At 34.6% G+C, this 15,506-nt stretch overlaps 1 protein-coding gene across 4 annotated transcripts in view; it reads right to left on the bottom strand.

Moving 5' to 3' along the window:
- Positions 1 to 15,506, bottom strand: part of ZZZ3 (zinc finger ZZ-type containing 3) — a 59,535-nt gene that overhangs the window by 10,761 nt on the left and 33,268 nt on the right. For 3 of the 4 annotated variants that reach the window (XR_015259170.1, XM_086753179.1, XM_086753181.1), the window contains exons 4-9: positions 5,814 to 5,952; positions 4,249 to 4,396; positions 4,048 to 4,166; positions 3,661 to 3,732; positions 3,381 to 3,482; positions 1,892 to 1,987 (exon numbers count right to left, since the gene is read on the bottom strand). Coding sequence is in view for 3 of the 4 variants with exons in the window: in XM_086753179.1 (XP_086609305.1) it covers positions 1,892 to 1,987; positions 3,381 to 3,482; positions 3,661 to 3,732; positions 4,048 to 4,166; positions 4,249 to 4,396; positions 5,814 to 5,952 (676 nt within the window). In the remaining variant the exon portion in view is untranslated. The remainder of the gene's footprint in view (positions 1 to 1,891; positions 1,988 to 3,380; positions 3,483 to 3,660; positions 3,733 to 4,047; positions 4,167 to 4,248; positions 4,397 to 5,813; positions 5,953 to 15,506) is intronic. The other variant, XM_086753180.1, reaches the window with a different exon arrangement.

Here is a 15,506-nt window from a genome sequence, read left to right as displayed (position 1 = left end):
TTCTTACGTGAGATACAAATATAAAATGGAGACGCTACTTTAATACAAACCAGGGCACAATGACCTTACTCTTATGGCATGGTATTAAGGACACGAATCATACTGTGAAAACAGACATAAATATTACACTTATTCTACATATAAGCTTAAGAAAAGTCTGTATGATGGTAGCATTACTGTTTGTAGTATGAGAATGTTAAGAATTTCACAAAAAAATACGTTTCACTCTTGGTTATGCTGTGTTTGTACGCAGAGCAGTGAGTTTAAAGAACTTTATGGATCACTGTTCAAATTAGTGAAAAATACGCTTGAAATGTCACACATATACTGATTAAGTATTCCCACTACTTATCAAATACAGTGACCTGCTGCTTGGCAGCATTGCTCACGTTCCGTAATAACAGTCTTTCCAAATAAAACTAAGAAGAAAGAAGAAAAGATATGTCACTAAGGTCATTTAAAATGGTAAGGTGATATAAAAAACTCAAAGGATTACAATTTTCAGAATTAATTTTTCAGCCCTTTTTGAAATTAGCCCCACAGTACGGTAAACTGTACAAGTAAACTGCACAAGGAGTTCTGACAGGTGAATCTCACCATAGTATTTAAGGTATCAGTATCTCCAGCTGGGTTTTTTTGTTTCTTCTACCAGAAAATGCTTTTCCAATAAATAAGGTGGTAGACAAAGTAACGTTTGCCCCTTCCCTGCCTCTCTTTATAGAGCAGAATAGCAGATTAAAATCCTGGTGAAAGTAAAATGGCATTACTGTGATCATATGGAAGGCAAACTCAAAAGCCTCTGGTAAGAGCACTTATTGTTTGCAGTAGCTTCAGAGATTAGTAGGAGATAACTAGGAGGTGTGTAATATTTTAAATCACTAGAGAGGAGCTGCGGTAGATCTTTCCATTGGGTCCCTCTGGTAGTAACTTTTGTCCCAGCCTTTCAAGAGACTAAATCTGCAAATTTGCCTTTTTGCAGAATCAATGTAAGGCTCCTCTATTCTTAATCAGAAAACATAATGGACACTTGAATGCAAAAATGTAATGTTACTCCACAAAATGCCATTGTAACAGGTTGTAAAGAAGTTCTGTAAACACAACAGTAACAAAAAACCTCTAACACAACAAAGATGAGCCCCACAAAGCCTGAGACTGCCCTCTTCAAATGTCTAGGGTCCTCATTAGTACCCAAAAGTACCACATTATTTAAATCCAAATATATGACTGGTCTGCACAGAAATCTAGTCTTTTCTTTTGCAAATTAAGAAGATTTCTCAAGACCATATTATTTTCTCCTCCATTCCAAGATCACAAAAACGATGGTCATTTATATGACCATTCTATTCTAATCATCATATATGTTGTAAATCAAAATAAACCACATTTCAGTCTTAAGTCTATGCTTGTGCTAGTTTGCTAGTTCAGTATGCTCAGTTATACTAAATGTTTTTGCTTTTGTTAATTAGAAGATGACTGTACAATATGAATTATAGGGTTCCTTATCCTCTTCCAAGGGAGTTCTCATTATCTTCTTCTAGATCAATTACAATAAACTTACAAATGAGGAAAAAGTAGCCCAAGACTCATCATTTAACCCTGTTAGTTCCACCTACAATCTAACTGCTGCGTTCTCTTTTCTGACACGTCATGTCCCCGGGACTGTCCGATAGAGATGTAATTAACAGATGTTGATGTGAAACTAGAATAACACCCAACTCACTCTACAGTGCTAATGGCAAAAGAAAAAGATTACTTTATTAAGTAAGGTGGAACTAGTTAGCAAGAAAGCACTAATCAAGACTTAAATCTAATGACATTATTAATTATTTAGACTTAATTTGCATGTAAATGCAAATAGAAATACAGAATTTCTGCTGTAATATTGTCTCACCTTTTTGGAATATAAATATAAGTTTGGAGTTCTTCCTGGAACTGGAATACCAGCTTTAGTCAGTTTAATAAAATATTTTTGCACTCTACTGGCAACCTAGAAAAAACAACATGTGACAATTAAATGTCAAATGAAATGTAACAGGCCTTCACTTCAAAGTTTTGCCAGCATTGCCACATTGGTTCAGAACATAAGGCAAGAAATACTCATTTTCTACTTTGGGACAACTACTCTAACCACCACCTATCTTGCAATGCTGCATTTGTATTATTTCCAGACACTTCAAAGGCTTTCAGAGAGAAAAAAAAAAACAAACTATTTGTTTAAAAGTACACAGGAAATGCAGCAAAAATTGTGATAGAATGGAAAGAATTTCAGTAGTTTGTTATCTGCTGAAGCTAAACTTACTCTTTCTTAACAATGACAGATAAATTATACATAGTTAGCATAAAGAAAGTATTTCTACATTTTATTTATAAAATAAGTAAGCACATATTTTCATTTTTTCAGGTATGGGGAAATATACCTATAAGTATAGATACGATCAGAGATGAGGTAATCTTTTACATTGAAATTCTTAAGTGTACTTTTACCTGAAAAGCATACAACTGAAATAGGAGAAATTAAGATACTGTAAACACAGAACATCAGCATTTTTTTATTTCTAGTCAAAATGGAGAGATCATGTCATTTTAGAGGAAAAATCCTCACAAGTCAGATGCAGGAATATTCGGTTTCTCCACATCTGTGTCCTTTTGTGGATCTTAGCCCCAGTACAGAACTAATTCTGTCTGTGAGTATTCATACGTCTGCCCATTCTACAGTACTGAGGTGCAGAAAATTCTGCACTCCAGTGTAACTCAGTCTGCAAACAGTTGCTATATAAAACTAAATTTATGCTGTCAAAATCTAATGAACAGCTAGGTCTGACAGCTTTGTCGTGGGCTTTGGGGCACTTTTAAAATTCTGTATTTGAGATCAAGAACAGGAGTTACATTGTTACCAGTGAAATGCAGACCCTGTTGTTATATTTTTAAGAAAAAGTAAGTGATTACTGAAAAGATACTGCATTTTATTTATTGCTATTAAAAAAAAAAAAAAAGACAGACAGACATCTACAAATAAATCTTCTGTGAATCTGTATCAACTGCTAGGATGCAGTGACTGACATCACTACTACCACAACACAAGCCCTCAAACAATGCCCAAGCAGTCAAACTTTTTTTCTAGCAAAATAAGTTTTACTGCTTTCATTATGAACTTCATAAAGAATAAGTCCTCTTTTTTTTAATCCCTCAGTTTATGAATTGTGGGTTTTTTTGACAGAAAAACCCCTCAAATTAGAACTAAATGACTCAAGTGTTGATGAGAAACCTGGATACGATCTCTTATCAGTGCCTCCTAACAAGTTGGGGGGGGGGGGGGGGGGGGCGGGGGCAGCAAAGAAGTCTAGGAAAGGGATTACTTCTCGAAGTGTTTTACTTGTTACCTGCTTTGCTGTTCTATTTCCCAATTCATCAGCTATCTTCTGCCACCGTCGGGACTCTACTTCCTCTGGTGGATACTTCAAAAGCAATTGCTCAAGTTTTTTCTAAATCAACAGGAAAATAAATAAATACATGTTTCCTAGTAGAGGTACGAGCTGTCAACAGATGAGTATCTACATACATGTGTCTCTGAATGTCTAAGTGCAATAAATATTATTACGCAATTTGATTTTATTCTCATGTATGTCACCACAGCTACAAAATGGAAGAGCTTCCCATTACCTGTTCCTCTACAGTCCACAGCTGGTTAAAAGTTTCAGGTTTGGTCTCATCGCAAAGTCGCCCTCTTATCATCTGCTCAAACACAGTATATAGAATGAAATAGGTGTTTAGAAAAAGTACAGTTAGGATAACTTGATTTTAACCCTTTTCCTACCTAAGTAAAACTAAAACTAAACCAAATAAAAATGCATGAAAACTTGAAATAAAATTTGCCTGAACCAAAAATAAGTGATCTGTTTCGAGTACATGAATGAAATGTCATCACCAACATTAACATCTGAAGTTACAGTTCAGATTATCCATATAGCCATATTAAAAAAAAAAAAGAAAAAAAAATTCAAAAAGAATTATTTAGTAAAATTTGATATTTTCTTTTGTAACAATTACCTGTGGACGACTGTTTGTAGAACCTTCTGGACCATCACTTAAAGGCAAGACAGAGTATGAAATAGACTCTCCATCTTTCTTGGGATCCAATGGACTTTTTGGTCTTGCAGGTATACCTACTGTAAACAACACAAAAATGGAATTATTAAACCTCCACACTGTTAATTTCTTTCTTGTAACATATGCTCAATTTTCTTTTACCTTTGTCAAAGATCAACTTCACTCTTCTACTGTTACGTTTCCGATTTTTGAATTCTCTCTCGAAGTTTCCAAGGCTAGTGGTGTATTGGTCCCAGGCAATCTCAGGGAGCTGAACAACTCTCTGAGGATATGGAAGACCCATATCAACCTGAAAAAACAATAATGAAAAGTGAAAAGCAATATTTAACATAATTGCTGTATATCCAAACAAAAAACTAAGACTCCTGAACAGTTATGAATACTTGGTACTGCTTTTTAGCTAACAGCAGAATTCAAAATCAGAATTTTTAAGTGCCATGCAGCACACAGCCTTTTTAAGGAGAAGATATCTTTCAAGAATAATTACACAACAGTGCATATAAAATATGCAGCGGCACGGTCAATGATGGCTTATTGAGTGTAAAACTTTAAAGCATGTATTTCACAGTTGAAATCAGGTGTTTTCTGACTTCAATATCCTGTTACTGTCTAACTGTCTTTTACTTTGTTTAAACATACTGTTCGCTCAGGGTCTTAACACAGGAAACTATAAGATTTGTAGTTTTATTATCTTTATCATCTGATAAACTTTAAGTCCTCCCATTAAATAAATCAATTTATATTTAACACTGATTTTGCTGTCTTCTGTATAGAACACAACTGTTGCAAAGCTCAACACTTTATTTAAAGGTCAAACTTAAGAGTAATTTCTTTAGTTTGGGAACAAAAATACACCAGATGCTTTCAACTATCATTAGTCTTTCCCCACATAATGATGCATGCTATTTCCCCACTACATCATGCATGCTATTAACTAATATCAAAATTTAATGGAAAGACAACTACTGAAACCAATGGGCTTATGTCAGACCTCTCTTTAAACCTTGGTCTCTACAAATCTAGGAACAGATCACCATTAAAATACCTACTTCATCCTTCACTGAAACACAACATGTTGCTACCAGATTAGAAGGTCAAGCATGTTTGTCACTGGTAGACATGGCAGCAAGAAAGTATTCAAGCTTTAAACATTTTTTCAGTATCCCTGTTACTACAACTTTTTTTTTAAAGCTTGAAAATAAAATGTTTTCTTATAAAAATTAATTCTCTTCCATCAGACAATATTCTATCATGTTATCCAGAACTCAGGTATGTTTTCTAATGTTCATTTTGGTTTCAGGCTATGAACTACATTTCCTGCACTTTAAAAAGTGCCCTACCCAACTCACTCATAGCACAACATTTAATTCTCTAATGAGAAAAGTTAAGAATTCTTGATCTGTTGCCTTACTATGAATTACTTCCAGTACCTGTAGATTCCAGGTAGTCTTAAAATACCTACACTACAATTAGAAAGATTACATTTCTACACATCAAAAAAGAAAAGCAAGCATATCTAATAAAATCATTGAAGATCTATGACTCATAGATTTAATAAGAAAAAAAAGGGCCATTTTTTTTTCTCAGCAGATAAAGGATTTTAAACTCACAATGTTTATGCAAGTATATAGAGAATTCTCTGATTTCTATAGACAATGAATTAAAAAAAAATTCCAGTAAGACTTAAGAAAAGCCCATTGAAATACCTTCTTCTGGAGTCTTTCCACAAATCCAATAGGATCTTTCAGTGCTTCTCTCTGGTGTCTGCCTAAACTTTCAAGGTCTTGAACTGCTTGAGTACGTTGAGCCTCGAGCACAGCAATCGTCTGTAACAGTCTCTGATAACTACAGAGACAAAGGAAAACATCTCACTAAATTTGTCTTTATAAGTGCCACCCTCCCCATCTAAACACTAGCCATGATTATCTACTAGCACCTGCCAGATTTCATAGCTTATTTGAAACAGTTCATAGACATTTTTACTGAATTATATAAAAAGTAGCAAATCTATTTTAAATAGTAGATTATATTAACCCATAAAAAAAAAAATACTTCCCTCAGTGACTTCCTTTAAATGTAATTTCTATACTAGCTAAAAGAATATGGTATTAGGGACAACCTATTCATATTCTCAATAGCTATGACCAACAAGCTTTGCTTACAAAGTTAAAAAAACGACAAAATGACCTAATTGCTCTTCCACTTCAAAATCAGCTTCCTTCTATCCCAATACAAATGACTCTACCACAGAATTTTAACACTTCTCTCAACCAGCCACAAGGGTGGACAGGAATGGCTTAGAAACTGAATATGAGAATCATTTATGAAATGTAACAATAAACTTAGGAACAAATAATTTGCGAAATAAAGGGATTCCTCTATGAATACAGAAGTTGAATGAAAATGTCAGTGTTCCCTCAAACCTGCTGTCACAGACTCACACACAGTTTTGACTGTCTATTTAAAAAACACATTTGAAAGTCACTGATGTGAGTATCATACCTGTACCAAACAATGTACACTTCCCAATCTGTTTTCTATAAAGCTCACTCAGAGTCAGGAAACCATACAATATTTTAACACAGCCTTTAAAAAATGGGCAACTACATTTAAGACCTTTTATTAGCTTTAAAGTTACAGTTGTCCACTTCAGTTTCTGAATCATGTAGTTACCCATGGCCCCTGTTGTTGTAAACCATTATGTATCAACTTCACTTTTTTTCCATGAAAATGTCGTCACATTTAATATTACAACTGTATTTTAGTTCAGCACAAAATGCAACCTAACATACACTAAAACAAACTAAGATCTATTCACAGCTACAGTATTCCAGCAAATTTTCTTTCTATTCTCTTATTGTTAAAATAAAGACAAGACTGACATGATGAATTCCACATGTATTACAGAAAAAGTCCAAAGGTTACTGAGCTAATGCAAGTTTTTCAATTGACCGCACTGATAACTGGCAGGAATTAAATAGCCTCAAGGCAAAATACAGGCTTTGTACCATCAAGTACTTAACTTTCTACCTAGACATTAAACTGCTGCCTCCCCATGAAAAAGGGGCAGCCATATGTTCTGAAGTTTGACACTAAAGTATTTAGTATTGTTTAAAACCTTCATAACAATTCTGTTATGAATTTATTATTATTTAAATTTATCTGCACATATCCAAGTTTATACGCAACTGAGACCTAAAATCCTCGTTAAACAGGCCATTGATATTGGAACAGTAATAGAACATTTTCACTGCTGGAAAAGTGCTCCAGTTTCTTCTAAACAAAATAACTTTGTATAAAGCAAGATAATTAAGGGGGCTATTCTTGAACAGGTGAAAAACAAACTTCAGAAGTAACGTACAAAATAAGTGACAGCACATCAAAATTGGCCTGAGGCAATACTGTGGTTGAGATGGTGACAGGCTTACAGGAATCATCAGATGCGGAATTAAGATCTTTACTTAGGTTTTACAAATAGTATCTGATTATTGCCCAGCTTCGCATGGGCACCCTCTGTCCATGCTCAGGTGGACTGACAGCAGCTCTTATGCAGAAGCCTGCCTTGCAAGCTCCAGAGAAATGAAATATCTTTGATGTAGATGCAGCTGTAACAGCACAGAAGAGCCTAGTGATATCTCGAGAGATGATCTAACCTGGACAACAGAAAGCCTTTTTCTATCAGGGCGTGCCAAAACTTCTATACAAGACTCTGGAGCTGACGCTAGTCACGATAACAGACGCTCAAAGGCATGCACAAAAATTCGCATCTCAGAAGATGTTAAATAAATATCTGCCTTTCTTTTCTTGAGCCATTTAACCTCATTTATTCAAATTGTATTTAAGTGACTGCTTTTCCACATGAAATCGGAAGAAAATAATAATTTCATTTAAAACATTTACATAGATGGAAGGAAAAAAAGCAACCAAATGTTGGCGATTTAGATGAACTGCTAATTTAATGATTATTCACATGTGTAAAGTGCAGGAAGAAATCATCTTAATTAGGTGATCTTAAATAACTATGTCTGAATGGAAAGATAAGAAGTTACATTTGGGGAGAAATAACAAACAAACCAAGAATATTGAACTCCAATTACTCCCCTCGTTAAAGCATTCCTATGACCTCACTGACGTGATCACAGACTTGCAGATAAATGGTTTAGAAATGATATCTCTGGTCTTCGTGGAAATATGTAAAATATTACAACAATGTCAAGATCATTCAAAAACACGTCGTGATATTGATCTATGTTGGCTATATAGCACTATGAAATAATTCAAGAGAGAAAAAGGGGATTTTGAGCAAACTGTCAGACAAAAAGATTTGCCAGCACTTTTTTGTACCTCCGCTAAAGAAATGTTTTAACTTGGAGCTATTTGCTTTAACCTCCATGATCAGTTTTATGAACGAATATATTCTGAAGCGCAGGAATAAGACTACAGTTTTATCAAGTGAATATCAGAAGCACTGAAATGCACAAAAAATGTACAATTTGAGGTCTTACATTGCCAAGAAAAAACTTAAAAATACTAATCCTGCAAAACTGGCCCCATCCATCAATGAAACAGTCAAAGAGTGACCATCCCTAAATTAACCAGCTCCAGCTACATAACTTTCTCTGAAAGATCTGTAACGAATTACCACAGAAAATTTTCTCACATCCACTGTCAAAACAAAACAAACTCATACAACTAAAAATGCTTGATCTGAGTAAAGTCACAGTCAGTCATATCCCCTCGCTAACTGAAGTTACATTTTCCTCAGTTCTAATTACTAAATTGTTAGCACATACAAAACCCAAAGCAGTTTTCCTTGCAGGAAAACTTTCATTCTACAGAATGTAATTCTGTGTTTCCACAATCCCAGTATTAAAACACTCCTGTAAATTCTTAATTCATATTAATTGCAAGGAACTTTCCAGATGAACACTTGTATAATTCAGCACAGTACAGAAACAGTTTCAGTATCTCTACGCTGGAAAAACCTCGATTAACGTGGGTTTGAGGGACCAATATTTCAAAATAGGAAAGCCACTTCTTAAAGACCGATACTGATCGGCACGGATTCCTGCTGATTCAGTAGTTCTGCTGCAGCAATAACTACTCCACTCTTCTGGATTGCTCCATAAAATAATTATCACAAAGCAGAGCCACATTTCTGGAAATCCTGCCACAAGCAATTAGTTACTACACTATTCATTTCCACGAATCTTGTTCTAATAGTGATTAGGAACACAGCAGCCTCCTCTCTTGTCTGTGATAAAACTTGAAAACAGTGTAGCTAGTACCTTAATGAGACCCATTTCCATTTTGATTCAGTTTTTTGAGATGTCCTTTCAAGATGCATTTTTTCCCCCATTCTTTCCATCCTGTGATAACACTATTTACATTTACAGATCTAAGTACTCAGAGTTAGATCACAGATTTTATTTTTCTTAGCATCAGGAACTAACAATGAGCTTTAGAAAGCACTACGTACATCTGGAGTTAATTTGCCTTAAGAATAGCATGTTTCTTAAGTTTACTCTTATTTTTTATACTTAGTGACTTAATACCAGCTTGCACAAGAGGCCACCATTCAGCATTTTTAAACAAATTCATTTCAGTATTACAGTAAGTCATTCAGTCACAGAGGCTAGTCGTCCCTCTGGTTTCTGAATGTTTCTTCTCCCTTCAAGAGAAGAACATACTGTACTTCAAACCGTAAGTGAACAAGTGATGTGAGAAACTGATACTACAAAATGAAGGTTTTTAACTTTTATGTAGCTAATTCAAATTAGTGGATGGAATAAAATAAATAAGTGAAGCTTTTCAGTCCTTTTGTCCTTTAGAAATATGTAAGGAGTAGACATAAAAGTGGCTGTTGGTAACATTCACCAAACACCACAAAAATGCCAAGCCTCCTCTAAAAACAAGCTCCCTACAAAGTCTTAATCCTCAAACATTTAAGAATATATGAGAAAATTTTCTGCCACTGGTCTTATCCATAAGAAAAGAATTTTCATAGTGTCTTTATCCAAAATAAACTCAAACACATTTACTTATATAAACTCATGCAACTAGGGAAATGTTTATTACTTGCTTTTAGCACGATCTATATACGGATTTATAACACTTGCATTGTTATCACAGTGTTAATTTTTTCCCTTATTGAAATATTTATAATTATTAGATCACCAATGCAACTCTACTCAATATTTTTTAACAAGCTGACAATATATAAAATAGTTTTATAAAGCTAGCAGGTTACAAAGGTGACACCTATTAACAAGGGAAAACTGTAGCAAGAAATTATTTGTAATTTATATGATAAATCAGCATACAGAGCTCCCTGTAATTTATTGTCTGGATGCTCATAGAAATTAAGTGAAATTAAAAAGTTAATTTGTCAATTATATTTGCCTTACAATGATCATTTAGTACCTTGCAAAGATGTATACTTTGATGCTGAACTAAAAAGAAGTGACTTATCCTCTCACAACTGATAAAGTGCTGTGCAGCTGGTGGTCATCACTTTCCACTCCCAAAACTAACTCTACTTGCACAGTTCTATAGTTCACAGTATAATAAAAACTACAGTAATATCAATTTTGGAGATTAGAAGGTAAAAATGTGTACTATAATTTAAATTTTATATGAAAAATATTGATTGTTTGTTGTGCAGGTAGGATTGGTTCTAAGTGCGGGAGTATAGAAAAATGTAAGAAAACATAAATAGAAAAAATATCTACTCTAAAGCAAACTTGTTTTTTGTATTTCCAAGAGCTGTGACACAGAATTGATCTGTATCAGCCATCAGGACGATGTGACCAAGTCTTTGTTTTATTGCCATCTACTGGCACTCTAGCAAAGTACAGATTAAAACCTGCTCTCCTGTACTTAAGTGACTTATCACTCTGAATTTTGGTCTACGAGCAGTGATTCAGAAAAAAATCTCTTATTAGATGCTAAGCTAAGAAAGTGTTGGATATTAAACACGTTATAAGACTGTAAATTACTGTAGGAAAAGGGAAACATTAATTGCACTTAGAATTTCCAAGTTAACCCAAGGTAGCTGTATTAAGAGATCGGCTTCCTGGAGAAATCTTCAGGTCTGATCAAACACAATCTTCTCATTTCAAAGAAGAGAGTGTTTTGTTTTGTTTGGGGGTTTTGTTTCTTTGTTTCAGTTCAGAAGTATCAGATAATGCTTGCAGCTTTTAAGCTTGGACTAAAGCTTTGCCAGTGTCATGATACAGTAATTTTGATCCCACAGAGTTTCTCACAAATTATTCTGATGTGTATCTGAAATTTAAAAAATCTGTCACTGTGCTAGGGAGGAGTGCTGGGATTCAGTGCCAGACTTGTAGAACACACATGACAGCAACGAGAAAGCAGAAGAGATGATGAAGAGTGGTCCTTCTTTGATCTCCCTTCAGAAACAGAAAAGAGTTTAAGGGCATAATCAACAAAGGCATTATCAACTCCCCTCAGGACTTACAAAAGCACCTTTGCCTGAAGAAAGCAGCGTATGGTAGGTTTTTACTTACCTAATGCTTAGATACTGCGACCAAGGTAATCTACTTACAGCCAATTCTGCAATTCATTATGAAATTGTTCTCCACGCTTAAACTCTTTACATGTACTGTAACTTACTGTACTTTCTCGATCCCTAATACTCATACTTCAGATCTTTTTAAAATATTTCCGAGATAAGTAAATAAATAAACTGCATCTCAATTTCATATATTAAACAACTAAAGTGTACATTAAGTGGCTTCTCCACATCTCCCATACCAGTAACAGAACAAAAATCACTGTTTCCGAATGCCCCCCTCAGACTATAATACATATCTATTTGAAACAAAACAAACTAAGCCAAAACCCCACATTTTTTTAAAAGGGGCATTTAAAAAAAAAAAAAACAAAAAACAAAAAACAACAAACCAACAAACGCTTAAATCGAAACAGAAAACCCTACTGCAGTCTTTCACCTGGATGCAAAAGAACCATTTTACACTCTAATTTCACCTTCCTTCTAATTTTTACAGCTCCAGACTTTGTATTTCAAGCATCTGAACAGTATTTTACTGGTTATGAACTTGTGATGTCCCTTTCTTTCTTAAATCTTTAGTCTGCCCCAGAAACAGAACACCCACTCATACATTTCTATAGGCTTCATTCTTCTAAAGACCTATCCACCACATTCAGTAGTGTTTAATATTAGCTGTACAAAAGAATCTTTATCAAATACACACATTTCCAGCTGGTTTTCAAAGTTTTTAGTAGCAATTAGGTCTCTGTGCCTCTAAAGAAACAAGTAATTTGCAATATATGGTAATATAATTTATTCCTTGTCCCATCAGACACACTTTACATGAGTGTAACTTGTATAACCACACTTTACTACTGCTTTTGTTACATGTCCCGTGGGTGCATAGCCAAAAACACAGCCAGAGCCTTACTCTCTACACAGCTGTGCTGGGTGAACACATGAATACCCCACCTTTTCTTGGTTTTCTCTCTTTTTTTAAACCAGGACCATGAATTTCCTATGGCATCAGGTTTTATTTTTCAACTGATATTTCCTACATCTCAAAAGTATTATTTACTAATACTTAACTTTCCAGTTTAGGTGAATTTTCTAACGAGCACCCTCAGAAACGGTAAGCATTTCCAAATGAACAGGCGGGAAAAAAAGTTTCTACTTTTTCTGTATTAAAATAGTAAGTTTGTGTTCATTATTTTTTTTAACGTGTGCTTTCCCCCTCCATGATTCTTGATCCATGTTTATCAAAGAAGTTGGAAAGACAAATTGAGTTCCTGTATGTTCTCTAAAAACCATCAGTTTGGAAAGGGGGAGAGACTGTAACTACTGTCTCCGTGAGAGAAAGGCAAGCAGAATTCAACAGTTACTCTTAACATTCTCTGGCCAGTCCACCAGCGCACACATCTACACTACCAGGCCAGTCAGCAGGGAAGCAGCTCTGGCTGGAGAGCTCATGCTCTCTCTTTCAGGACAGGATGCTGCAACAGAGGACTCTGAGGTGAAGGCGTAGGCAGAAAAAGAAAAGGAGGTATCAGGGAAACAAGGAGAGAAGAAAATTCAAGGAGCAAAGGACATAAATCCAAAAGAAATCAAGTTTTGCTTTCCACAGGATGCATTATTTAAATAAGGACTGCACTCTGCTTGACAGGGCTGTTCACTAGGACTGTGCTGCGGTGGACTGCTATATTCAGAGAAAGAAGAATGAATTTGACAAATGTACTTGACATTTAGCGGCTCCTAGAGTAAGCCTATTACTAGAGAGAGAAAAGCAAATGCAGCACACGCCCAAGGCATTCTCTCTTGCAAACTAAGAACTCTATTACCTAGTGTTTATTGAATAGTTTATGTAATTATAAAACATGATTCTATGATTACAAAAATACTCTTAACTAAACCTTAATCTTCAGTCCCACAATATTTTTGTGTCACTTACAGTTTTTCCATTGATAAATTTTCATCCAGTTAGGGAAAAAACATGGTACAGGTAAAATCAGAAGTTCACCTTAGTGAAAAAGACTGCTACAGGATTACGTTGGAGTCACACTTCAAGAAGATTCTGTTTAAGGCAGTCCTCAAATAACTGCTATGGCAAGGTGCACCAGACCCTACTCTAACAAATCGAGTGCAGTAAGATGAACTTTTACAGAGAACTGCTTTAATTTGATTCATTAGGCAGAAACATTTGTGACTGAAAAAAACCCACAAAACCTGTACCACAGGAAATGCCAGATGTTTTTTTTCTTTCTCACATTTATATAATATTAAAAGTGCATCCAAAGACATTAACAGTATTACTATGATTTGTCAATTATATATTAAATCTGATCATATGATCCTACATGGTCCTCTGTCTTTTCAAGGCTTCTGCAGCAACATAACCAATAGTAGGTAAGAATTCACAAGACTGGGTTTTAAGAGAGGTATTAAAATATTTCATTTTAATCTGTCTTCAGTTTAAAAGTCAGTACAGCTATTATGATTATAAATAAAGTCATACATTAAACCAGATTTACAGAACAAACACTTGCAAATGAACGCCTGTCAGCAAGTGTTTATGCGTAATTCTTATATTTCAGTGACCTTACCTACAGGTCTAAGTGGCTCCTATAAAGTTGACCACAGTTTACACGATCCTAGAAATATGCTGTATAATGCATTATATGCACATGAAAACTCAGTTCCTCAATTACATTTTCATCTAGAACTCAGAGCTAAGCATTTAACAAAAATTCTCCCTCATGCAACCTAATACCTGCCAAACACTGCAAGTATCCCAAGAGAGTAAACAGAGAGGAAGAAGAAAAAAAGAAAAAAGGATACTAAATGAAACACCAGGCACAGGGGAAAATGTACTGAAAATAAAATATTGTATAATATAGAAAATTGAAGTAAGCTACTGCACTACAAGAAAGAATTAAACTATTGAAAGATACAGCAAAGAGATATGAGAAACTCCCGAGGAAAGGCATACGGAAAACACTGAGCATAGCATATAAAATTAAGCATTGTATGAAGATTTAAATAAAAAATTTCAGTTTTGATGAAAATATCTCAAGTGAAAATGCAAAGGTTTCTGAGCTAGAACATACAGGCAAATCTCTCTAATATGCACCAAATATTTTTCTGAGAGGAATCGTAATACCCAAAAATGCAAATTCTGTGCGTAACAGCAGAGAAATTAACATTAACAATACTTTACAATTGTACAAGCCCCTAGATCAGTCTGTTACTTTCTGTGTGAATGTCTATGTTATGATTAAATTTCTGTTTAGAGATCTCATATCTGTCTTTGTAGGAGAGATCTGTTTTATTAAAGAGGTTGTGGAACATCCATCATTTCAGCCTTCTGTCTGAATAATAATATTCCATAATTTGTTTTTCATTATGATTATTTTTCCTATTATATCATCCAGTTTTCCCAGAAATATTAATAAATGAATGTTGTTTAAACATGGCAACATTCAAAAAGCAACAAAATTCACAAAAAAATACCACAACATACATTTAGTTGTTTTTCTTATAGCAAGTCTCATCAACCCCTGTTGAAGGTTTCAGTATATTCGTATTTTATCAGTTACAATGATTTCCTGGAGAGTGAAAATCAGCTGTATAAATGTGTATGTCATCAAGCTATGTAATGTAACAAGAAACAATGGAAGTTTACAGACATAACAAATTGCTTCTACAACACAGAGGAATACACCTTTTTCTTCCACTGTGAACATCCAAAGAATGATATTAACGCCTTCTTAGAGAAATCAGCCTCCTCAAGCTAACCAAGATGCTAATATCTCCCTGAATTTGCTTTTAAAAGAGAATAGAAACTAGAGAAAATAATTCATAAAAACAAGTTTAATCACAAACTGATGAA

This window comes from Chlamydotis macqueenii, chromosome 8 (assembly GCF_036417535.1).
Source record: "Chlamydotis macqueenii isolate bChlMac1 chromosome 8, bChlMac1.mat, whole genome shotgun sequence".
NCBI classification, from domain to species: Eukaryota; Metazoa; Chordata; class Aves; order Otidiformes; family Otididae; genus Chlamydotis; species Chlamydotis macqueenii.
Note: the sequence above shows the minus strand (reverse complement) of the source record. Positions and strands in the feature narration are given on the sequence as shown.